The sequence below is a fragment of the Schistocerca cancellata genome, chromosome 3 (assembly GCF_023864275.1).
Source record: "Schistocerca cancellata isolate TAMUIC-IGC-003103 chromosome 3, iqSchCanc2.1, whole genome shotgun sequence".
Lineage (NCBI taxonomy): Eukaryota > Metazoa > Arthropoda > Insecta > Orthoptera > Acrididae > Schistocerca > Schistocerca cancellata.
The window spans coordinates 558,263,516-558,289,992 of record NC_064628.1 but is presented as its reverse complement, the minus strand read 5'-3'; the positions used below and the strand labels follow the sequence as shown (position 1 = coordinate 558,289,992).

The window sequence follows — 26,477 nt, the reverse complement described above, 5'->3', positions numbered from 1 at the left end:
ATATATTAGTTATATGGAAATGATGGCCTTCTCGGCGATTTTCATTCATGAAATCTTCTCGGGTTATCTTCGCCTGAAGACAACTGGTAGGAAACTTGTAGAAATGTTGCGGCAACACAACGCCACGACTCGGCTGATAACCTGAGAAAATTTCATCAGTATACTAATCGTGACGCAAACCACAACCGAAAAGATTTCATTTTCTCCCGAGTTACGACTATCATTGCGGCACTTTATCGTCATGGAAGAAATTATATTAATCACACAGCTCAGCCGATACAATGAATATAAATCAAATACGAGGGTCGGTCAAAAAGTAATGCCTCCCATTTTTTTTCTACTTAAAGAAATTAAGTTAAGTGAAAAATTTGAATTTGGCGCCATTCCTCAAACCTTCTTCTGCAATCCACTGCAGTAGTAACTTTCTGTGTCAACAGGTGGCAGCACAGCAGAAGTTTGTAAGATGGCCGACATCGATGTTCGTTTGAGACAGCGTTGTGTGATTGAATTCTTGAATGCAGAAGGTGAAACGCCCATACGCATTCATGAAAGACTGAAGAAGGTGTATGGTGTTGCGACAGTGGATGTCAGCACTGTTAGACGATGGGTTCGTCGTTGTAAGGAAGCTGAAGGGCAAACACCGTTGACTGACGAAAAGCGGAGCGGCAGGCCGGTGAGTGCAGTGACTCCACACAACATTCAGCAAGTTGATGACATCATTCGTGGTGACCGTCGGGTGACTTCAGATGAAGTGTGTCGCATTATTTCTCTTAGTAAAGGCAGTGTGATCACGAATATTAAACAATTGGGGTACTCAAAAGTTTGTGCACGGTGGGTTCCAAGAATGTTAACCGATCAGAATAAAGAGGCAAGGAAAACAATAGCCTCCCAACACTTGCAGCGCTTCCGTTTGGAGGGAGATGAGTTTCTGAAAAAAATTGTGACCGGGGACGAAACATGGGTGCATTTTTTTGAACCCGAATCAAAGAGGCAGTCAATGGAGTGGCGTCACACAAGCTCGCCGAGGAAGAAAAAATTCAAAACTGTGCGATCGGCAGGGAAAGTTATGGCAACAGTCTTCTGGGATACAGAGGGTGTGATTCTGGTTGATTTTTTGGAGCAGGGATGCACAATAAATTCTGTTCAATACGTCACAACCCTCAACAAACTTAAAGCACGTCTTCAGCGAGTTCGCCCAACAAAATCAATGGCAGATGTTCTTCTTTTGCATGACAATGCAAGACCACACACCAGTCGTCACACCTCTGACGAGATTGTCAAAATTGGATGGGAAGTTTTGCCTCATCCCCCATACAGCCCTGACCTGGCACCATCAGACTTCCATCTGTTCGGGCCACTAAAAGAAGCTCATCGTGGGATTCATTTTGAAGATGAGGAGGCCGTCAAAACATCCGTGCGTCAATGGCTTAGGAAGCAGAGCTGTGATTTTTACCGTGCTGGGATACATGCCCTTGTTCAAAGATGGACCAAAACTGTAGAGATGGGCGGAGATTACATTGAAAAATGACAAAATGATCCTCAATGTTGTGGTTTTCAACCTATGTAATTGCATTTAAATTTCCTGACAATTAAACGTAGAAAAAAATAGGAGGCATTACTTTTTGACTGACCCTCGTAAAAAAGTTATCTCGCAAAATATAATACCGTTGGCTTAATGTTTCTTAAAACAGTATTCGACGGAGAGGAGATTCGACTGCATTTACCTTGTCATTCCCCAAACAGAATGGCAGTAAAAAAAGTCATGCAGATTATTAGAAAACTTCCATGACTGTCTTATCTGTTACTGATAAGCAGCTCTACTCCAGCGCTATGTGTAATGGAACACCAAAGCTTGAAGCTCAAAGGCCACCAAAAACTATATGCGGTTCCTTCCCTGTGGATTTCTCTGATTTTCGCATAGGCACTTGTACGTTCTCTGAAATACAACAATAGAGCTCTCCGTGAAGCGCAGCGCCTCTCCTGTAGCGTCTGCAATTGATATTTGTTGAGCTCTTTCATAACACCCTTACGCTGACTCAACTATCCCGAAGCAAAACGCTTCGCTTCGTTACATTTCCACTACCTCTTATATTAATATAACTTAATAAGAGTTCTAGATCGACCATCAGTGCTCAAGAATCTGTCCGAAAAGTGTTCTGTAAGCTAATTCTTTCTTATCAGTTGTTTTTAGTCAAAAACTGACACGCTGTGTGGTCGAGAGCGGTGGGATAACGATTGAGCCAATACTTTGATCGCCTTAAAGCAGGACGATTTTTTCTCAGCGTCTGATGCAATCGTTACCACTTGAAGGTAGTGAAGTGGGTTATCTGAGGTTTCTTGGGACACCAATCCGCCGCGCTTACCTGCAACATTTTGTCTCAGTTCCAGGAAAAACATGTTCTTGACTGTTTTTTGAGACAACATAGTTACAGCATGACGAAACTACGCCTCACTGTAGTTTTAATGTCTGTAACAGGCTTAGTGCTATATTTTCCGGAAGGTGGGTTAGAAATGGCGTCCGATTTCCAGTTCAATGAGGATACCCGAGCAGGAAAGAGTATTGCTCAGATTAAAGAGGCGTGTTGTGAGAAACAGAGAATGAGGTACAATCTCTTACGCCCAACTTCACGATTGGTTGTCGAGTAAAACGGAATGTTACATGATTATGTCAGATCTACGACCGATATTCGACTAATTAGCATGTGTAAATATGCAGGGTGCTTCAAAACATTGCACCCATATTGAAGGAAGTGATTGAGTAGTCGAAAAACAACTATTTTGCAACAGAAACGTATGATTTTGCTAGTAATATTGAGCCAATGAGAGCTTTGGAATGCGAAGAACGACAAGGATTATCAGTGGACACGAGCATAAGTTCAACAAGGAGGAAATAATTAGTTGCCCAGTTTATAAGTTTCGAGAATTCAAGCAACAAAACTGCTCGTGAAGCACAACAATCATTAGCATCACCGTATGTGCCACATGACTTTTGTTTCATCATACAGGCGGTGTAGTCTCTAATGTGTAATTCAAAGTTTGACATGTACTAGTGCCATTAATAAAGACTTGGACAATGTTCGTGCTACTTTTTTTTATTTGTGGAAAGTATGCACGGAAACAAAAACCATTGGAAAAAGTGTAATAATATTATTGCTGATGACAGGCTACCCCGCTGAAACGATTAAAGCGTCGTACAGCTGAACATAATACTGTAGTAACTATGATATAAAAGACCCAGTGATTATGGCTCGGAAGTATAGAAACATTTTTCAAAAATCAAAATGTGGCACAATATCTTAGCTAAGACTAGCAGTTGCCGGCCGCTGTGGCCGAGCGGTTCTAGGCGCTTCAGTCCGTAACCGCGCTGCTGCTACGGTCGTAGGTTCGAATCCTTCCTCGGGCGTGGATGTGTGTGATGTCCTTAGGTTAGTTAGGTTTAAGTAGTTCTAAGTCTAAGGGACTGATGACCTCAGACGTTAAGTCCCATAGTGCTTAAAGCCATTAGAACCATTTTTGACCAGCAGTTCGGGCAAACAACTTATTATCCTCGCGTATGAAAAACTACATATACAGTACGTACCTCTAACTATGATCCTCTGTATCTAGATCTATATTATCTGCTTAAAAAGTATGCAACGCAAGAAAGCACGCAATTCATGCAAAAAACAATATGTTGAAAGGGCGTCGCACATGGCCAGGGTGCAGTTTACAGTATTGATGAAGTTAATGTTGACCTAGATAAAATAATCGTTACTCATGTCCAGTAACTGTTTTCTACCTGAGGATCTTCTGTTGTTTCACTTAGGCCGCTAGTTTTGACGATATGGAGTACAGATATTGGGCCAATTCACTATTTTTCAAAAGTATTTCGAAACTGCAAATCATCATCTTTCTAAAATGTCTTAGGAACTTTTCTGGCTAGAGCAATCAAATGAACACTGTGTTTTATAGAAACAGAACGATAAAAGCAATAGTGATATGAGACGGCGAGGGGATAGAGCTGCGCGAGCGAACGTCGGTAAGTCTCCGTGCGTCCCTCTGTCGTCAACCTGGCAGAGAGAGGGAGATGAGCAGTTTATAAATCCTCCAATTAAGGTTCCCGGCGAGCGGCGGGCGCCTGACCTGGAAACCGGGTGCGGGTTCCAGAGGAACTGGTTCTGTTACGTCAGCGCGGCCGCAGGTAGACCAGAGACTGCGGGTGGGGACGGGCAGACAGGCAGAAAGATGATGCCAGCCCGCACCGAGCCAGCCCCATAAACCTCTCTCCTCTCCCCGGCTCTTTAAAAGCCACCGAGATCTACGCGATTAAGGGGGCTCACAACAGGCGCAGACATCACATTTATTTCTCGCGGCACGGAGGATGAGATTCCGAACACGTAAATGAACCGGGACACACTCGTCTGCAGCTTAGTTCTTGCAGAGCGTATTTCGGTTTTGAAACGGATAGTTATCTACCTACAGGTCTAATGTCGCAGAAGATCACACCACATTTTAACAGTTGTGTCGTCTTGTAAAGTTAAATGCATATTTCCATATTTTAAATACTCAATAAAATCACCATCCTCTTCTGAGCTTATTAGGCCTTATCTCCTGCGCCTACTTAGAGAGATTAGGCCACGCGTTCCATTTCATTTTGTGTCCCACTATGTTTCTTTCGCCGTGTTCAATAGTTCAAAAGTTGATGTCCTAGTTAACTTGAAGTTTAGACAGTGAAAACCACAGAATCCAATAACTTCTCAGCGGAAAAAATGAATTTACTGCGACCACTTACTGTGATATATATGACGATCTGCTAAAGGTGGCCGGCATGAGTTGCCTCCACCCGTTCTGCTAACCACAGCAGCAATCACCCAGCGATGCGCTCCAACCAAGTGGGTGCACCTCGACCACTAATAAGCGAGTACCACCTAGCTTTCGAATGTCGACGCACCCTACTCTCTGTTCGTTATGGAATAAATGTTTTTTTTTTCGTATCAGTTATCAGACTGGCAATGGCAAGGAAATCGTTTCTGAAGAAGAGAAATTTGTTAACATCGAGTATAGATTTAAGTGTCAGGAAGTCATTTCTGAAAGTGTTTGTATGGAGTGTAGCCATGTATGGAAGTGAAACATGGACGGTAAATAGTTTGGACAAGAAGAGAATAGAAGCTTTCGAAATGTGGTGCTACAGAAGAATGCTGAAGATTAGATGGGTAGATCACATAACTAATGAGGAAGTATTGAATAGGATTGGGGAGAAGAGAAGTTTGTGGCACAACTTGACCAGAAGAAGGGATCGGTTGGTAGGACATGTTCTGAGGCATCAAGGGATCACCAATGTAGTATTGGAGGGCAGCGTGGAGGGTAAAAATCGTAGGGGGAGACCAAGAGATGAATACACTAAGCAGATTCTGAAGGATGTAGGTTGCAGTAGGTACTGGGAGATGAAGAAGCTTGCACAGGATAGAGTAGCATGGAGAGCTGCATCAAACCAGTCTCAGGACTGAAGACCACAACAACATCAGTTATCACAATATGTACCACGATCCTTTCAATAACTTCCACTTAATATTATTGAATAATATATTTCATTGAAAACAGATACTGCAGTCGGCGGTATTTAGAGTGCCTGCTCTCATTATGTTGTAAGTCAACTATTAGAATAGTCGTATGCTGAGCATAAGGATTGGGGAGACAGATCTCTTGTAGGACTTGTACTCTGTGACGTATCCAGTTTAAAACAGCACTTCAGTTTAAATGAAATGTTATTTTATTCTTTATTTCTATGTTATCCCATGTGCTTAAACAAAGTAACCAGGTATTTTTTTTTTTAGTTCTGCTGGTGGCCTATGGTTGCCGACACTGGTTAACAGTATAAAACGTTCCTGATTGCCTTTGTTTTACCTTCCAAAACTTACATATTATACCTTCTGACACTGTTTTGAAGTTTTCGTTTTTTTTTTTCACCGTGTGAGGTGGCGCCGACGTCATACACTGGGCTTATATTCGGGAAGATCACAGTTCAAATATTCCCCCGACTTATACATTTAGGTTCCCATTATTTCTTTCCTGTACCATTACATTTCAAAGGCTTCCTATCATCTCGTTCCTATCTTTCGCGTTGCCTAGGTTTATCACCCAACCAATCCACAAAACAGACATGGTGCCAACTGTTCTCGTCCGATTTACAAAAGCTGAATGCATACTGACTTCCGTCGTCCGACCGAAAACTAGTTATGCGCGCCTACGCTAAAGACATGTATTTGTGTAAATGTACACTGAAAAAATTGCAGCACCAAAAATTGTTAATGTAGAAATTTGTGGAACACATCTGTCTAGGTAAGATATTTACACGATTAACATTGTGAGATCACAAGTTAACGTAAGCGCGAGATGAGCGATTGCAAATGTGAAATGCTGGTACATTACGAACCGCGGCAGCCGCCAGAACGCTGACGCAATCACGCAAACGTGCATGCATTGCGTTGTACAGCTGCCGGATGTCAGTTTGCGGGATGGAGTTTCATATCCGTTGCACTTGGTCGGCCAATACAGGAACGGTTAATGTTGTCTGTGGATGGCGCTAGTGCTGTCATACGCTGATGTCCCGTATGTGCTGGATTGAAGACATATCTGGTGATCGGGCAGGCGAAAGCAACGTGTCGACCGTCTGTTGAGCAAGTTCGATTACAACAACGGTATGTGGGTGCGCGTTATTCTATTGGAAAACATCCATTGGAATGTTGTTCATGAATGGCAGCACAACTGATCGCATCACCAGACTGACATACAAATTTGCAGTCAGCATGCGTGGGGTAACCACGAGAGTGCTCCTGCTGTCATACGGAATCCTACCCCAGACGATAGCTCCAGATGGAGGTCCAGCGAGTCTAGCACGTAGAGAGGTTTGTTGCAGGTCCTCAAGTGGCCTCGTTCTAACCAACACACAGGCATCACTGCCACCGAGGGAGAGCCAGCTTTTTACAGAAAACACAACAGAGCTCCGCCCTGGCTTTCAGTGAGCTCTCGCTTGACACCGCTGAAGTCGCAAAAGACAGTGGTTTGGGGTCAGTGGAGGTCAGTGGAACGCACGCGACAGGGCGTCTGGCTCAGAGCTGTCCTTGAAGTAACCGATTGTTAGCAGTTTGTTGTGTCACGGTGGTGCCAACTGCTGCTCACATTGCTGTGGCAGATGCAGTACCATGCACCACAGCCATTCGTCGAACATGATGGCCTTCTCTCTGGACAATGCCATGTGGCCATCTGGAGCCCGGTCTGCTTCGACCGTACACTCTCGTAACCACTGCTGCCACCAATCATGTACAGCGGCTATATTCCTGCCAAGTCTTTCTACAATGTCTCAGAAGGAACATCCAGTTTCTAGTATCGCTATTACGCGACCTCGTTCAAAATCAGTGTTGACGTGGCATCTTCGTTGCCTTAAAGACATTATTGACTGACATCAGCTAACTACTTCCAGCTTCAACGGTAACTAACGCTCACGACCGTTGTAAGGTCTATTTAAATCACACCCGATTTGTGTCCTCATAGAGCCGCTATTCTTACGCGACTGGCGTGGAATCTGAAGAGACTCCATCTTCCAGATGTAGAAACACGCGTACCAACTTTCGTTTATGTCGCACAATTCCTTCTTGGTGTTGCGATTTCTTTTCCGTCAGTGTATTTTTATAACCGTAAAATTTTCACTGTCCCAGCCAGTTGCTCACAAAACATGGTGAAAGGCCACTGAAAATTTTACTACATTAAAATTTAGTATTTATGTGTTTTTAATAGTATAATTGTTTTGTATCCAGTGATCACCAAGCTGCCCCTTCGGTTTCTTCGCAGAGCACGAGCGAGCACCTGTGGAGATGGGCTGCGGACTGACGTGGGTGGATTCGGCTCTGAACCGCGGCTTCTACCGGCTGGGGCTGCTGGTGGGCCGCCGGCCGGGGTACTTCATCGTGGTGCCGATCCTGCTGTCGGGGCTGTTCGCCACGGGCTACCAGCGCATGCGCTACGAGATCGACCCCGAGTACCTGTTCAGCCCCGTCAACGGCGAGGGCAAGGCCGAACGCGCCATTGTCGAGCAGTACTTCAAGCCCAACTACACCAGCCGCTTCAACGTGGGACGCATCACCCGGCCCGGTCAGTACCGACGAGCGATGGCAGCACAAAAGACTCGCAACTGGTTGAACACGCGGGGAATCACTCGAGATGTTCTGTCAGCTCCCGAGGGGTATTGTTACTGGGGGCATCTTTAACAGTAACATTGCAACGTTAATGTGGGAAGACAGAAAACTATATTCTACTCACCTAGACACGTCAATTGGACACATTATTGGTAAACAAGGCGTTGTGTAAGTCATATTCACTTCCATACCAATAAAAGAGGCCCAGTGTCTCAATTACCGGAACTGTCAACTAAGCAACGTCAAGGTATTACTCGATTAGCGCGGACTTTTTGAATGGTATTTAGCATATCTTGGACTACCTTGCAAGATGCATTACATTCACATTTTAGCGTTTCATTGTCATTCATAATTAAAGATCGATACACTGAACTTAGTTCTAGCAAATACCGGGTGATCAAAAAGTCAGTATAAATTTGAAAACTGAATAAATCACGGAATAATACGGAATAATGTAGATAGAGAGGTACAAATTGACACACGTGCTTGGAATGACATGGGGTTTTATTAGAACCAAAAAAATACAAAAGTTCAAAAAATGTCCGACAGATGGTGCTTCATCTGATCAGAATAGCAATAATTAGCATCACAAAGTAAGACAAAGCAAAGATGATGTTCTTTACAGGAAATGCTCAATATGTCCACCATAGTTCCTCAACAACAGCTGTAGTCGAGGAATAATGTGAACAGCACTGTAAAGCATGTCCGGAGTTATGGTGAGACATTGGCGTCGGATATTGTCTTTCAGCATCCCTAGAGATGTCGGTCGATCACGATACACTTGCGACTTCAGGTAACCCCAAAGCCAATAATCGCACGGACTGAGGTCTGGGGACATAGGAGGCCAAGCATGACGAAAGTGGCGGCTGAGCACACGATCATCAGCAAAAGACGCGCGCAAGAGATCTGTCGGAAATTTTGTGAACTTTGTTTTCTTTTTTGGTTCTAATAAAACTCCATGTCATTATTAAGTTTTCAAATTTATACCGACTTTTTGATCACCCGGTACAATTCTATGAATAAAATTTCTTGAAAGGGACCTTGATTACAATTAGAGAGAGACGGAGAGAACGGCAAATGGAGAGACAAGTAGTCATTAAAGTGTAGACCTCCAAGGTGCTAACCGAGCGAGGTGGCGCATTGGTTAGCACACTGGATTCGATTCGGAAGGAAGAGGGCTCTAGTCCGAGGACGGCCATCCAGACTTAGTTGTCTGTGATCTCCCTAAATCGCTCCAGGCAAATTCCGGGCTGTACCTTTGATAGGGCACAGCCGATTTCCTTCCCTATCCTTGACACAATCCGAGATTGTGCTCTGTCTCTAATATCCTCGGTGTTGACGGGACGTTAAACCCAAACTTCATCCCTTCTTCTTCAAAGGTACTACCATCTTTGCGGATTAGGTGATTTCACCTGTCCTGCTGAAAAAGGTCCAGCCATCTGCTCGGTGATCTTCCCCTCTGTCTCGTCTCTCTCTAGACTTGTAGCCAATAATTTGTTTAGGAAATCTATTTTCATGCAGTCTACATGTTCCCACCATCTTTCTCTTTTTAGGTCTATTTTCTTGTGTAGTGAACTTGTAACTTGTTACTCGTTCCTAATGTCTTCATTTCTGAAACGATTTTTTCTGGTGCACCATTTAACACCACAGATAAATTTCATTTTCACAGCCTGCATCCTTCTCATATCCTTTTGGGTGGGCACCAAGATTTCATATGAGCAGAGCTTAGTAGGCACTACCATGACTTTGCATAACTTCTTTTTCATAGCTTACATGACTGCCAATTTCAGACCTGATCTTCAAATGTGCTAGGTGAGTAGAACATAGTTTTCTCTCTTCCCATATTAAAATTGTTCTTTTACTCTTAAAGATGACCCAATAAGAATATCCCCCCGGGATCTGACAGAACATCTCGAGTTCATATCAGTAGAGCATTCGAATCTAACGTATGCATTTATATTATAATTTTATAAATTTATAGACTAAGGTATTCGATACGTCAGAGATTTATTTCGGCTTCTTGCAGGAATCTGGTATCGTACAGTAGCTTTTGGTATTGCTTTAACTGATAAGAAGCAGGAAGAGGCCATGGGTTTTGGTTTAAGCTACAGGGTGGCTTTAATTAAACTTTCGCTACTTGCGCCAGTGTAGACAGGAAACTGTTTATCGTCTAGGTATACCCAATTTTATAGGAATGATGTTCTGACTGTGCGCTGCAGGATTTGCATTGTTAGTCGTGTTTGTGTCATGAGTTGCCGTTAGGCGCCGGTACTGGTGCGGCGACGTTGGGTAGAAACACGAGCATCAGTGTACATCACAGCTGCAGACAGTCAATATGCGTCTGGACAAAGTGAGCAGAGCTTTACTTGTAAAGATGTATTATTAAAACATCAACAATAGTGCTGCTGTTCTACGTGAGTATCAACGCACTAAATGACTACGGAGAGGTCCTCTTTCTGTACGAAGTGGAAGATCATGTATCGGAAGTTCGAATTAACTGGCCATTTGGGAATAGCTACTGGGAGAGGCTGACGGCCAATTACCGCACAGGTTATTGAAGAAGTTACTGTCGCCATGTCTGAGAACGCTGGACGCAATGTGCGATCTTGAACTAGTGCACGAGCTGTGTAGCAACAGCTGAACTTTCCATGGTCCACTGTTAGAAAAGTGCTGCGAACGATTGTGAAATGGTCTCTCTAGTGCGGTTTTAGGCTGTCTTGAACGCAGAGGGTCGTCACATTGAGCAACATTTGTAACTTGGAACGTAGCTATGGTACGCGATTACGAAATGTTACCCTTTCATGTGGAAATTAAAATATGTTTCATTAAATGGTTTATTTGTTATTTCTCTTCTGTATGTCTTTACAATACTTCCAAGAAGTTTTATTGTGCTGCGATAGCTCGTTTTTCATGGGGTCCTCTTAAGTAGCGAAACTTTAATTACAACCACCTTGTATTTAGGGAAGCCAAAACATACGGCAATGTAAATGGCCACCTTCCCGAATTTGAGTTCAGTCTCTTGTAACCACTGCGCCAACTGTTTCGGACAACTCACTGTGCTTACTGGCAGAAGGACCAGCGTTTTTCATTAGATTCTCCCCCAGTTTATTTCACTGTAGATCAGATTTAGCGTATCCCAGTGTGACTTAGTGCAGACTATTGGAAGCAGCTGTAGCTATGTGGGAAGTTTTTTTTTTAAAAGAGCTTAGGGGATGCATTTGACAGTGAAGTGAAAGAGGCTGTGGACGGTCTAAAAGAACCGTTAGAGAAATCACACAAAGCACTGAATATACATGAAAATATGTTACTAAAGATGAGAATGAGATAAAAAGAGGAAACGAGTCGCTCTTCGTTGGCTCCCCCCCCCCTCCACCACACACATCTCTCTCTCTCTCTCTCTCTCTCTCTCTCTCTCTCTCTCTCTCCCTCCCTCTCTTTTTCTCCCTTCTAGTGCTCCAGTCCAATAGGGTCCTGTATTTCAAGAATCGGTCAAACGAGTGTTTTGCAAGCCACTTCTTCCCGGGTAAAATACATTCCTTTAAGTTCCGATGAAGCTAAATCTTTTGCATCTGCTCTTCCGAAAACTATGCCGTCATCTGGTTTAGGGTCACTTCGAACGGTTGCTCTTAGGTATTTTACTGCTATCTCTGTTTCCAACAATTTTTCTCCAATAGCATAATCGTGCAACACTGGATCTCTTCTCCTACTTATCCGTAATACGTTACATTTATTTATACTCATAGTAAGCTCCCAGTTACTGCAGGGTTTCCTGCATTCCGATACAATCTTCTGGCGTACCTTCCCATAGGCAATCGTGACATCCGCGAACTGCATTGCTCGCCACGGCGACGCAAACGTCTACAGGAGGAGGGAATTAGAAGTCCGAATGTGATGCCGCAGCCCGATCAGCTAGAGTGCAGGATCTGGCCGGCTAACACAGGTAGCGAGCGGGCTGGGAGAAAGCTGCCAGCAACACTCTTAGTCGTGTCGAAAGCTCCCCATTTTTTCCGCTCAGAATCGCAGTTTATAATCAGGACAGCATCCAGCAAGCAGTCGTAAACGACCATTCTCCGAGCAACGGTCATATCGATCCGTGAGCAAGTAAGTTTTTGTGTTATTTATGCCTCATCATCTCCTTTGTACCAATTATCGCCACACTTTCATCTTACCAGTCAGGTGCCGAAAGAGTTGGTGTCGAAGTAAGACACTGAACGTGTATTCGAGAGGAATGCGGTTCAAATCCACGGTGGAACACCCAGATTTAGGACGAACTAGCTTTGCGCCTGCAGCTTCATCCCGCATATGAATATGTAAAATCCATTTCACACATATACACGGTTACCGTAAATGATTGAAGCGATTTCACAGATTTTCTGCAGCTATACAAGGTGTTTATAAATGAATATCGGGGTTTTAACGCTTTATAATATTTATTACATTAAATTTACAGTTATAGATAATATGCCAAATGAAAGAGCAACTCAAACAGTTTTATCAAGAACCTTATAAATGTTCGATGTGAGCACTGGCATAGCGAAGTACGCGATTGCTTGAACTTCACTGTACCCAAGCGCTGGGGCCCAATGACAGGGGTTGCTCTGCATGGCCTCCACGTTCACCCGACCTAACGCCATGCGATTTTTTCCTTTGGAGCTTCATCAAGGATTGTGTGTACGTGCCTCCGCTACCAGCAGACCTCCCTGAATTAAGAAACCGGTTTGAAGCAGCTGTTGCTACAATCACTGAAGACACACTTATTAACGTTTGGGAATAACTTAGCTATAGACTTGATGTGTGCCGTGTGACAAATGGTGCTCACATTGAACATTTATAAGGTTCTTGGTGAAACTGTTTGAGTTGCTCTTTCATTTGGCATATCATTTATAACTGTAAGTTTAATATAATAAATATTATGAAGAGGTTAAAACCCCGATATTCATTTATAAACACCCTGTTTTATTGGACATATTGTCACAGGGCTTTGCACACACAGGGACAAGCTCAAAAAGTTTTTTTGACGTATTAAAAGTGCTCCATATGTGCCTCCTACTGATTCTGCAGATATCAAGTCGATAATCAAACTCCTACCACGTTCAGAGATGCATTTCCCTATCAGTTTTAACTAGACTGGAATCCATTAGAATCCCTCTGTGCGTAGCGACTGTTGAGAAATTCAGTATTAAGAAAAGGACATGCGTTCTCTGTCAGTCACAAGCATTTCCATATCATGTATTACTTTTTGTACGCTAACACGTTGGGAAATGTGTCACTTGTTGGCAACTGCACCGGTGATGACTATGAGACAGTCGAAGTCTAGATCTGCTCCAGCAAATGACGAATTTTTTGCGACTGATTGCTGTCCTTTCTTTAATACTGAAACCCTATGAATCTGTTCGAAAGCACAGTTATTGTGAGCTCGCAGTTCTGGTATGTTAGTTGGTAGAGGAGGCGGAACACGGAATCCTTAACGTAATGTCACACACAAAAAACATCGCATCAGGTTACGTCGGGAGAGCGTGGACTTGATGAAACGAGTTGCTGATCATCAGTTTCCTGTTTAACAAGTCATAAACATCATGATGAAAGTGGGGTGGGCCACTACCCTGTTGGCAGACGAAGTCCATACTTCGGTCTCCAGTAATGGCGGGAGCCGATTTTCCAGCGTGTCCAGATACAGGTGTCCTGTGACGGTCTTTTCTCAGAAGAAAAATTGGCCAGAGTCTTTAAACGATGAGACTGCACAGAAAACATTAACTTTTGGTGAATTCTAAATGTGCTACACCATATTGTGGGGATTCTCTGTTTCCCAGATTCGCACATTGTGTCTGTTCACTGTGCTACTCACAAAAAAATGTTGCTTCCTCACAGAAGATGAGTTTTCCACAAAACCCACCATCTTCCATAGCTGTTGCAATTGTGCTGAAAATTTAAAGCGTCTGATTTTGTCTTCGGGAACTAAGGCTTGTAGCTTTTCCTTAAGATCTTCCAAACGGTCGGTTGTTGTATGTTCAGATCTGTGCTTGCTCTGTTCGTCAACTTCTGTGAGCTGCGAATACATGCGAACGGTCAACAGCTTCTTTATTCACTGCAGGCGACCTGTTGATTTCCACTCGCAGAGGCATCCTGAAGCTCTAAACTGCGCATACCATCGCCGAATGGAGTTAGCAGTCGGCAGACTTTATTGAACTTTGCTCTGAAGTTTCCATGCACTGTTACGGCTGTCTGATATGAACGCATTTCAAGCACAACGTACGCTTTCTCGGCACCTGTCACCATCTCGCCTAACTGCTCCCTGTTGCGCTGTCGCGACGGAAATCTGAAGTGCGGCTGCAACAATACAAAACTTTTTGAGTTTTTCTAAATGCTGAGTTTTGTGTCAATGTGTCAGTTAATGTAGTGAATTTATGAAATCGCTTTAATTTTTTACAATAACCTTGTATTTGATGTTTCACTATTATATCTGCAAATGAAAGGGGTGAGTAGAGCACAGTGCAATAAGCAAATAATCCTAATAAACGAGGGTTAGGAAACCGATGGTTCCCCGACTTGGCTTATTACGAATGAGTACGTGAATCCTTTATACCAGAGCCCCCGAGGATATGCAGATATGAACTTGAGGACAAACACATTACAACGGCCAGCCGGGGTAGCCGAGCGGTTCTAGGCGCTACAGTCTGGAACCGCGCTACCGCTACGGTCGCAGGTTCGAATCCTGCCTCGGGCATGGATGTGTGTGATGTCCTTAGGTTAGTTAAGTTTAAGTAGTTCTAAGTTCTAGGGGACTGATGACCTCAGAAGTTAAGTACCATAGTGCTCAGAGCCATTTTTGAACATTACAACGAGTGTTCAATATGGCAACCGTTCCACGCGAAGGCTGGCTTCAGAACGCCCCCTCACCGCTGCCCCTACAGGTTCAGAAATACCGGACGTATTGCGGATTCAATGATAATAATTCAAAATGCGTTCCCGGAATTCATCGGTCCTAGCAACAGGGCTGTAATTCGCCAAAATTTTTAAGCACCCCCGCACTAACAATTCCCAAGGCTTCCATTTGGAGGAGATGGAAGGCCGTGGTATTAGCGAGCTACCACTAACGCACTTGTTGCCCAAACTTACTTACCAGTACTTAGCTATATGGAATGATGATAAAATCAGGCGAATGCTGTTTACCACTAACAGCGTGGTAACGTTGGAATGACTGCACTTGCGCATACGTACCTAGGTTTACTGGACTATTTGCTTGTTTCATTGTGTTCTACTCACCAATTTCGTTTTTACCTGTAATACTCAAATACCCTGCATATGTATCACATACGTTTCACATATTTCACGTACATTTGTACACATGTTCCATCTGTGTACTTATAATGTATTCCATGTCGACTAAATACAGCAAAGACAAACGAACGGGCCATTTTCACACATTTTTGCATGTCAGCGCTTTTATCCTCACTTCCCACTTCTGGAGGCGGCAGAGATATCTTACCCTTACATAATTTTTATACAAATAATGTGCCGAGTACGTACATACTAAATTTGGTTGAAATTGCTGCACGAGTTTTAGAGTCATTTTTTTATGTCACCCATTTTCATCCCCACCCTCAGCAATAGTGGTGCTAGGGATATCTTATGTCAGAGTACCGTAGAGGTGAAATGCCTTCGTGGCTGTTAACCAATGAGTCTAGCAATCCCGATAACTGTGGATTCGATACTGATATCGGTCGTCATCATATATTTTTACATGCCACGCCTCACACTCATACCAACCATTAGCTGTGGTAGCAATATATATCTTCCTTCCGTTCGACGCTCCAGACCAGAGCATTTTGCATTAAAAATGGAAAATGACGCCTGTAGTACAGTACCTTTTCGCCCTGGTGTCGGTTATGACGTGTCGTTGTGCGATGAATATCTGCGCAAAGTTTGAAAATATCGGACTGCTGCTTCATGATGCAACGCATTCCATTCCAGTCAATGTAGTAAACGATCTGCAGAAGGATACCACGTTCTCGACTTACAACCTGGCTGCGTCCACACGTAAAAATCTGGCTACGATCGCACGTAAAAGCGAGTCTGGCTCAACACATTTTTGACTGGTTCAGCCCAGGGGAATAAAACATCCAGTGTGCTTCAAGGAGCCGTATGAGTGCCGCTAATATATATTAACCATTCATAAGATAAAATCAGCAGCACTCTCGAACTTTCGCTGACGACATTTTTCTCTGCAAGAAAGTGTTGTCGCTCAACGAATGCTAGGAAATGTAGCTGGACTGTGGATCCATGCAAAACAATTCCCTTAAAAAAAGAACCTGATTGTACTCGATTACAAGATTGGTGGAAAAACTCTGTCGCCTAGCTTAAATACCTAAATGTAATGGAATGAATTTGTAAAACGCGTAGTGTGGGATACGAATAAAATACTTAAATTTGTGGTAAGGAAAATTTGATGTACCACTAACATAAACTGCAACGAAGGTGCGAGTGAGAAAGGTACAGTAAACCGGTATGTTTTCGTCCAAACGCAGCCATCAGGAGAAACAGAGGAACGGATATTTTGGGACGCCTTCTCACGGCCGCGGCACGGTGTAGCCTAGTTTCAATTCTGCAGGCGTGTAGTACCGCGCTACTTTGTTCGAACTTAATCTCAGTATCGAGTCTCAGGATCAGTCACTGAATATTCTTGATGTCACTGGTGTCTCGTTGACTACTTTTCTGTGCCTCACGAAACACTTAATGCAACCTTACTTTAGATATCAGCTGAATTCACTTGAGCTCGCTCTTGTTCATTAGTCTGTGCACAGTTCGGGGAGCAGTTATTGATGACATTCTAGTATGAAATGCTAATTTTCTCGAACTACTGTCCAAAGCCGCACCTAACACGTCTAGTTCGCCAAAAGCCGATACAGCACCTGCCAGAGTGTGAGCAACAGGCTGGAGTGTATGCGAAGATTGGAGCCTGCTTCCCCCATATTGGTTTCCGTACAACTCCAGACATACAACAAGCTTGAAGCGCCCCGTATATTAAATTAGATTGTTTTTGGGGAATGAGAACCACTTATAACACCCTGTACGGATTAAGGGCAAAATTAATCTGACTACCGAGCGAGGTGGCGCAGTGGTTAGACACTGGACTCGCATTCGGGAGGACGACGGTTCAATCCCGCGTCCGGCCATCCTGATTTAGGTTTTCCGTGATTTCCCTAAATCACTCCAGGCAAATGCCGGGATGGTTCCTCCGAAAGGGCACGGCCGACTTCCTTCCTTAATCCGATGAGACCGATGACCTCGCTGTCTGGTCTCCTTCCCCAAAAACAACCCCAACTTAATCTGACTTATACATCATCATGTTTTCGCGGCGTAAATACTGTTTCATAAAATTTCGGGCGTGCAGCCGAATAAATTCTGCTTCTTCTAATATTTTGGCTGAATACCGTCCAGCCATCTTCATAGTGAGCCCAGGTGACTAACACTCCACCACTTGCTCCGTTCTTTTCCACCCGAGGATCGAACCAATGTGTATGAGACCAAAGATACATAAGGCGCCAGAGACGTCGATGGGAGGCAGAGAGGTGTAACATACGCATGGAAATTAAATCTATGGCTGCGCTGTCGTTCCACACGGTGATATCGATGTGTGACGGAGAGCTGCACCGTCACGACGTATTTGTGATTTAATTACAGAAATCACCGGATTCCATGATTTGTCCAAGCTCTGTTAATTAAATTCTTCGCCAACAGAATTTCGATTACTTCTTTCACTACTGAGTCCCAGAAAGATGAAGACGAGGCTAAAATACACCATAGAGCGCCCAGTGTCAACATAGTGCTCCGCCTCCGTAGATTTATTAGGTTCTAAGAGACGGGTTTACTTCCGGTGCTCTGTACATCTCTCCTGGACTGTACCGTAGGTACACACGTCTCTTACAGCCTAATAAATCTGCGGTGGCGGAGCACTATAACGTCGAAATTTTAGCCTCGACTTCATCTTTCTGGGACTCAGTAATGAAAGAACTAATCGAAATTCGGTTGGCGACGAATTTAATTAACAGAGATAGCGGCTTCAGCTTGGACAAATCATGGAATCCGGTGATTTCTGTAATTAAATCACAAATACGTCGCGACGGTGCAGCTCTCCGTCACACATCGGTATCACCGTGTGAAACGCTGCGCAGCCATAGCTTTAATTCCATGCATATGTTACACCTCTCTGCCGCCCATCAACGTCTCTGGCGCCTTGTGTATCTTTGGCCTCATACGCAGTGGTTCGATCCTCGTGTGAAAAAGGACGGAGCAAGTGCTGGAGCGTTAGCCGCCTCGGCTCACTCTGAAGATGGCTGGACGGTATTCAGCCGAAACTTTAGAAGAAGAAGTCAAATTTATGCGGCTAAATGACCGAAATTTTATGGAATAATCTGACTTCTTAGGAAATTATGTATTATTATGCACGATCCTCAATAAGACCGAAATCTTAATGCTGTATCATGATCCGAAGTCTACTATGTGAGGCAGATGCGAACTTTCATATTTGTATATCAGTGTCTTCCTGTCGGGAATTTTTTTTTAAAGAAATGCGAGGTTTATAAAAACACTCGTTGTTATGGATTCATTGTTGACAACAAAAATGACACAGAAGTTTCATACGTGCATAGGTCCAAAAATCGTTTGTTAGGGAGGTATGAAAGGCTTTATTATTCATGGTATAAAAATGGCAGATTTATATGAAACGGTTTATTATTCGCTACCTGTTTCTTGCAGGCAGGCTCAGATATCAGTAATCTTTTTACTGTGAGTGAGGGTGAGTAAATAAGGAATTACACGTGCAATAACGTCAGATACCCTCACGTGTCTGCCTGTTCAGGTAAGTGTAGTTCATGTGTGCACCCCGCCCTCTTCAGGTACCCCATCAGATGACGATGTGGCACGCAGACAGTGTTGCTGCCAATCATTGCTTGCGGACGGACGTGGGTTTACATCTACATCAGCATATATATATATATATATATATATATATATATATATATATATATATATATATACTCGGCGTACCACCGTACGGTGCGTGACGGAGGCTACCCAGTACCACTACTGGTCATTTCCTTTTCTGTTCTACTAGCAAACAGAGCGAGGGAAAAACGACTGTCTATATCCCTCCAAACAAGCCCTAACGTCTCGTGTCTTATTTCGGGATCCTTACATGAACTTTATGTTGGCATCAGTAGAACAGTTATGCAGTCAGCTTCAAAAGTCGACTCACTAACTTTTCTGAATAGTCTTACCCGAAAAGAAAGTCCCCTCCCCTCCAGGGAAGCATCTCCGTGACACATGTTGTTCGAATTGTTCGAAGTTATTAGTGACAAATCTAGCAGCCCGCTCTGAATTGATTCGATTTCTTCTTTTATTCCGATCTGGTATGGATCCCAAACCCTCGAGCAGCACCCAAGAATAGTTCGCGCTAGCGTCCTATAAGCGGTCTCAAGAGATGAACCCCACTTTCCCACAATTCTCCCGATATACCGAAGTCAACCAATCACCTTCCCTAACATAGTCCTCATACGCCCGTTCTATTTCATATAGCTTTGTGGCGTTACTCTGAGATATTTAAACGACGTGGCATTGTCAACCAGCACACAGGAATTTTGTGGATCAGAGTTGAATATTTTTGCTTTGGTTCTTCTTTTTACCAATTTCTATGCAAAGTAGGACTTTGGTGACTTTCTCACAGTGTCCTGCTTCATGTAAAAAATTAGCAAAGTATGTTTGCCTGCTTAGCTGGGTGGTAACGTGCTCACCTCCTAAGCAAGCGGGGCCCGGGTTCGATTCCCTGCTGGGTTGGAGATTTTCTCCGCTCGGGGCCTGGGTGTTGTGTTGTCCTCATCATCGTTTCATCCTCATCACCGGCGCGCAAGTCGCCCAATGTGGCGTCGAATGAAATAAGACCTGCACTTGGCGGCCGAACTTCCCCGAATAGGGACCTCCCGGACAACGATGCCATACGCTCATTTCATTTCATTTTATCAAAGTATGAAGACAGTCAGGTGTGAAATATGATGCATCGTTGCTATCAAAATTTGTTCATATTTCATTCCAGCGAAAGCAGTTCGAAACATATTCCTGCGGGAAACATTCGTGAGGTTATATGAATGCGGAATCTGCAGCTGTGATACATGTTATGTAAATTGAAGGTGGAAGGGGAGGGGCACAAAACAGAGGAAACGGAGAAACTATTGATGTCAGCTGCAGCGGGACTTATGCGGTATCAGAGGCGACGAGTGAAAACGTACGCCAGGCTGTTGTTCGAACCCGTGATCTTCTGCTTACTGGGCAGCTGCATTAACCACTGCGCCAAGTGTTCGCAGTCCCCATCCACGTTCGCCATGCTCGCTCCTGCGAATAGGTGCCGCTAGGTGGGAGTGAGGTTCGGCCGAAAGGCGTGCCGAGGTAGTCTGCGCAACTGCGATAAACACTGTACCCGGATGGCGTAGTGGTTTACGCAACTGTCCAGTAAGCAGAAGATCATGGGTTCGAACACAGCCTCACTCGTTTCCGCTGATTCCGTGTAAAGTCCTGTTGCAGCTGAGTCAGTAGTTCCTCCTCTTTCCTTTCCTTTCTCCTTCCCTCCACCTTCAGTTGCCGTAACTCTTGAGCTTATACACAGATAAAATGTGAAGGACGACAGTAACCAACAAATTCCCAGGGGCGACAACCTTACAGTTTACATAAGTGTCGATAAAACTGTAAATCCTAGCTGAACTTTGAATAATACATGACGTGGCAACTGAAAAAGTTTCATATCTGGCCAAAAAAACTAATAAAATATAACTTCCTCTCACATATAGCAAATTAGTGGTTCAGGGAAATTTGTAATTACAGTATGGAAAAAGCTGGGAATTTGAGAAAAATCTTTTCAGGGAATAATGAAGCCATCCTGGTTTGCTCGTAGTTGCATTTTCTCCGTCGGACACCCGAATGTTTACATTCTGTGAGTCGCCACGTAGTACCGGGATTTCAGTATTAGAGTCCTTTCCTCCTTCTGCTCTTTCGGCTCACGTATCTGCTCCACTGAAGTATCATCACTCGGCTCTTGCATGCCCCGTCAACTTGAGTTGAGCTGAGCAAGCGATGTGTTGCATAGCGGGCAAACACAGCTGTTGCTCCTTGTCACGGGCCTCTGCCTCGTCACGCAAGTCCACCCATCCCCACCAGCTGACTCATGTAAACAATCTGGGAGTGCTGGCCTTTTATGCACACCTTCTTACGGGGTCATTGCCGTGACCGTTGAATAGCACTCCTCTACATCAGTGCTCTGGTGTGGCCAGCAGATTCTATCCCTCGAATAGCAGCCGTGTAAGAGCGTGCAAACGGACAGTGCCACAACCGACGGAGCATCTCTGTGCGGAGAGAATGTAGAACTAAAAATCTGAGCATTTTTCAAAAGTTTTTCTTAGTAAGTACTTCATAATTAAGTAACTGAGACGGTGTGCAGAGTATTAACTTCATGAATAGACAAATGAATGAGTAAAACTGATATTAAAAGTATGCTGGTGAGGGTGGCAGTAGGCACAAGTGTTTCCAGACGCACAATAGGGTGAATGAAGCAGGAGGAGGAAAACGTAGCTACAGATACATACCAACAACTCGAGTCCAGGTAAGATGTAGGAGAAGAAAATTTTATATTGATATACCGACAGTCTTTCCTGATATATTCATTTCTGATCATTAGTTTATTATCTCAGAAGACTCAGTTTAGAATTCTCTTATGTCTCTATAACCTTCATTCTAAAGGTTTCCAACACACTGCATACATTCTGTCACACATCATATCTTGCGGTGAACGGATGTAGTAGTTATAGGAGTTTGTACACTGAAGCGCCAAAGAAACTGGTGTAGGCTTGCTTATTCAAATACGGAGATATGTAAACAGACAGATACGGCGCAACGCCTATATAAGACAAGTGTCTAACGCACTTGTTAGATCGGCTACTGCTGCTACAATGGCGGCAGTATGTCCGAAATGCTGAACTGTTTTCCTCAGTCACCCATAAGAAAACTGCTTAATTTCAACACTGGCGTCGCAGTACTGACCTGCGTCACAGAGGAGTCAAAAGAAGGGGCGAAATGTGGGTGAGAAGGGCGTGTGACCACCTTTCCGTCTTCTCACGAAGGTGGCATTGGGCATAATTACTGTGAAATGTGGTGTCAATGTGACATCACTATCCCCCGTTACACGTCACATGAACTTCTGAGCTCTGGCCTTTTTTTACAAGTGTCGATACTTTGCTGTTTGAAGAGTCGTCGAGCGCGAGGTTGACGTTGCACAACACCACACCTTTGAACCATTACAGAGAAGGGTTGTAGGCACCTTTGAGCCAAATTTTAATCTTCTGCGTCTCAATGAGACACAGTTACGGGGTTTCTAAATATTTATCCTTTAATTCTGTTGCACAAGTATAGTTAAGTGTGTGTGTTTTTTATCAAGCATCACTTACAGAAACAAGTTTTTGAACTTCCTGTCTGTGACAGATGTGTGGCACACGACGAAACACATTCCAGAAATCTACCCTGTCTACAACAAAGTGCTGAAATCCTTTACGGGTGAAAATTAATTACCGTTAAACAAGCAGCCGTGCCGAATTGCTCCCTCTGTCTGCGTTGTGTAAACAAAGCACTTGCGTCAGGAATAATACCAATGTTTAACACGGGAATGCATTTCCGCGCTCAGTAATTTCAGAAACCGTGCCATATCAATGGAAATCGGAGATGACGAAAGCAAATTATGTTTGAGTAAGCTCGCTTTCATAAATCAACCGTTGCTATTAGCGGAACGGTTTCATAACCGCTGAGACATTACAGGTGCTTTCTTCTCATTTAGTCCTAGAATTGCTCCATGTTTAACGAACGGAATTTCTACATAACAGGAAACAACACCTTCATGCTTATACAATGCTAACAGGCTCACTGATGGTAGATGATAGACTTCGAAGCCATAGTCTTATTACCGTATTGGTTGCGATTCGTGTTACCTACTACTATTATTCTGAGTAATGTCTCTTATTGTTGAGATTATAGAATTCGGCAAAAAGAGAAGTATAATTCTCCGACAAACATTCTTTGTCACGATAACGTGCATAAGACCAATCGTAAAATGAGGAGAGCTGTTCAAACAAACGTGACAAACACGAATCAGCTTTTAACATCTGGTGTCTGCTCTGCCAGCCTCTTCATCTCAGAGCAGTGTCCCCAGTTATTTCGTAAGTATTCCGATTTCTATGTTCCCCCTACAGTACACTATGTTCTTTCTTCGAGTTAGTGTTTTACACATTTTTTTCCCTGCAGTTTCTTACATAACATTTGTAATTTCTTTCTGTAAGGTCAGATATTGAACACTTCTCTTTTTTCTGCCATTTTCCCCACAGTCCTTGATTCACAACGTATAGAGTGGTCAGAAACAGTGGAAATAATTATTAAGGAAAAATTCCATGTATTGCGCCGCTTCCGAGTTAATTATCATTGAAGTTAGCCAATCAAGCGGTTCCGCGCGCAAATTCAAGCGGTTGATGTGTTCATAGTTTGGGTTCCTAAAACCGAACTAGAGAGCGATACAAAAATAGAACATGGGACGATAATAAGGATCGAACCCGAGCCCCACGCCAATGGGAAGGAAAAAGGGAAAGCAGATCCTATGAAAAAAAATCTATTCCGAGATGATGACTGGTTGGACCTCTCACTTCTCAGAAGCAATTTTTATGTGGGGTCACTGCAGACGAAAGACTGCCTGGAAGCTGGCACTGATTTCTCCAGCTCCGGGTCAGTGCTGACATCAGAAGCCAGCGCCAGGAGAAAGTCATTCTCTGAATTCTTGAACTGAAACGTGCCTAGCAAAATTGGCGTACTGCTCTTCCCGTAGGTGCAGTAATTACCTCATGAGGCGTAAAATGTAAGGCTTCAACTGGATTTCGGTCACAAACTAAATTATTGATAAAAGATAGTTATTATTATCGCTATTAAATAAGTTACCAACAATTGCATTTATTTTTAAAAGAGTATCATTTGGTGAAGGTTGCAGCTTGTGAAACGAATGTATGAACATAATATGCCTTACATACTTTTTACTTTGTACTATGAACCTTCGACAGTAAAATTCAGAGAACTACGTTGCATATTCTCATATATCCCTTGAAACTCCCTTCACCTAATCATAGGTAGTTCCCACAAACGACCAGAAATAGCTTCATTATTCGCATTGCAATAGATATGTGAACGAATCGACAGCACGACAGAACAGTAACTACAAAATGAATACTACGTAACTGCAGCACATGCATGGTGATATTATTATTATTATTGCTAGTGGCAGTGTTCAGACATAAAGCATTGGCTGCTTGAAGCCCGTCAATTTCTGCCTATTCAAATATAAGGCATCCAGCAATCAAATGATTACAAGCAATAAGTATAGTGCACAGGCTGATTTTAAATGGGGGTACAGGGTGTGGGTGAAGTAGGTCTCTCTAGGGAGAGGACTGGTGCAGCGGAAACATGTTTTGTAACAACGCTCAATGTGTATAGTTGGCTTCCTTTTCTAAGAAGTGGTTGTAGGTAACATTTGAAATGCATTGAAAATTGCTCCAGCATTGTATAAAATCGGTTGTTAGAAATAAGCAGTACCGATTGCCTCACTGACCCACTATTTCGTGGTTTAGTACCCCACCTACAACAACCAAATATTACAAGGTCTTTTTTTTTTTTTTTCAACTTCCGATCGCGAAATTAAAATCACAGTGAAAATCCGGTGAAGTTTGTGCAGATGTGTCGGTCGAACAGTGTCTGTGACATTTTTGTCTACCGCATCACCCTGCATTTTTCATTTCTTAACGCACAGTCAATATGTAAAGATAACTCCCACCAAGTATGAACAGCCGTCGGAGAAGTCTCGCCTGATTTCATGGAGCCCACGTAACGTAACAATTCGCGGCCGCTCACTGCAGATGTAACGAAGTCGATCCCGCATCTTTATCGAAGGGTAGTGTTTGACCATCCACCATACAGCCCGGATTTGTCTCCCTCTGATTTTCATCCCTTCGCTCGCATGAACCGCTGGCTATGAGAACAGAATTAGAATTTTGGCGCAGATAACGAGCTACAGACCAGCGTAGGGAATGCCTTCTATGACAAAGGTACTGGTAAGTTGGTACCACGCTACGACAAATATCTAAGTCCGAGCGGAGACTATGCAGAGAAGTAGCTCCACGGTTTAGTTAAATGTTGCAGATAAAGCATTTTTTATTCTCGCTGTTGTTCCCATTTCGCGACCGATCGGAGGTTGGCGAAAAAATGCCGCTGTATTTATGCTTCGTCATTTAAAAATGAAAGTGTTCAAAGAAAATTCTTTATCATTGTATAGTTTAGTTATGGGGTAATGTTGAAGATGGTACGAGGAGGGGGTGGGGGCTAGTAATTAATAGTTGATTGCACTCATGGGTAATAGTCTCTCAGAGATTTGGAAACACTGTTCTAGGTACAGTGTAAACTACCTACGCTTTTATTATTTAATTCTCAAACTCGCTCTTTTCCTTTTTCTTCCCCTGCTGCTCTCCATGCCATATTCTCCAGATGTTTTGTTTATACGTTTTTTCACACTCTGCGTTTTGTTTCAGTAAGCTACAGCATAAGTTTCATGCTGCATAGTCAGTCCATTCCATGTAACATTTTATCCAAGTTTTTCTTACGTAACGTAAAGAGGAGCATTCGTTTGAATGCCACTATGTAGCACTGACGGAAGCACTGCAGCAACTACAATATTGTATTGCGGTCAAGATTGTTCTTTTTTAAATCCATTTAAAGTATCTTAGCTAGACAAATGATTTTCTCCGACAGAAAAGTTCTCAAAAATTATTTATCCCATTCATGTAAAAGAAAAAGAATACTTCTTTTACATTGGTTCTCTAGTATTAAGCATTTCCTAGTCGTGGTGATAAGCAATCTTCCACCAACTCAACAGCCGTTTGGATTCAGGGAGATATCCACAACACCACATATCGTTGCATGTAATAATTTTTCACAAAGCAAGGATGTTAGCATGTTGTTACAAATATTTGTTCTCGTTATCTTTGCCCTGAAACTTGGTGTCTTTGCCAGTTGCGGATCATGAGGGGGTGTTAGCCCTCACTGTCAGGTGGTTATCCAGTTGGCAAATACGTGGACGTCCTCACATTGTGAGTGTTTAGCTGTGAACAAGAGTGGCTACATTTTAATAAGAGGCCATGGACGTTAAGACCCTGGGTATCGATGGAAATTTGCAGTGATGCTTCG

General features: G+C 43.4%; 1 protein-coding gene across 2 annotated transcripts in view; it reads left to right on the top strand.

Annotated features, from left to right (window-relative positions):
* Positions 1-26,477, top strand: part of LOC126175404 (patched domain-containing protein 3) — a 410,507-nt gene that overhangs the window by 254,175 nt on the left and 129,855 nt on the right. For both annotated transcript variants that reach the window (XM_049922197.1, XM_049922198.1), the window contains one exon: positions 7,828-8,127. In XM_049922197.1, coding sequence (XP_049778154.1) covers positions 7,851-8,127 — 277 coding nt within the window. In that variant the 5' untranslated portion in view covers positions 7,828-7,850. The remainder of the gene's footprint in view (positions 1-7,827; positions 8,128-26,477) is intronic.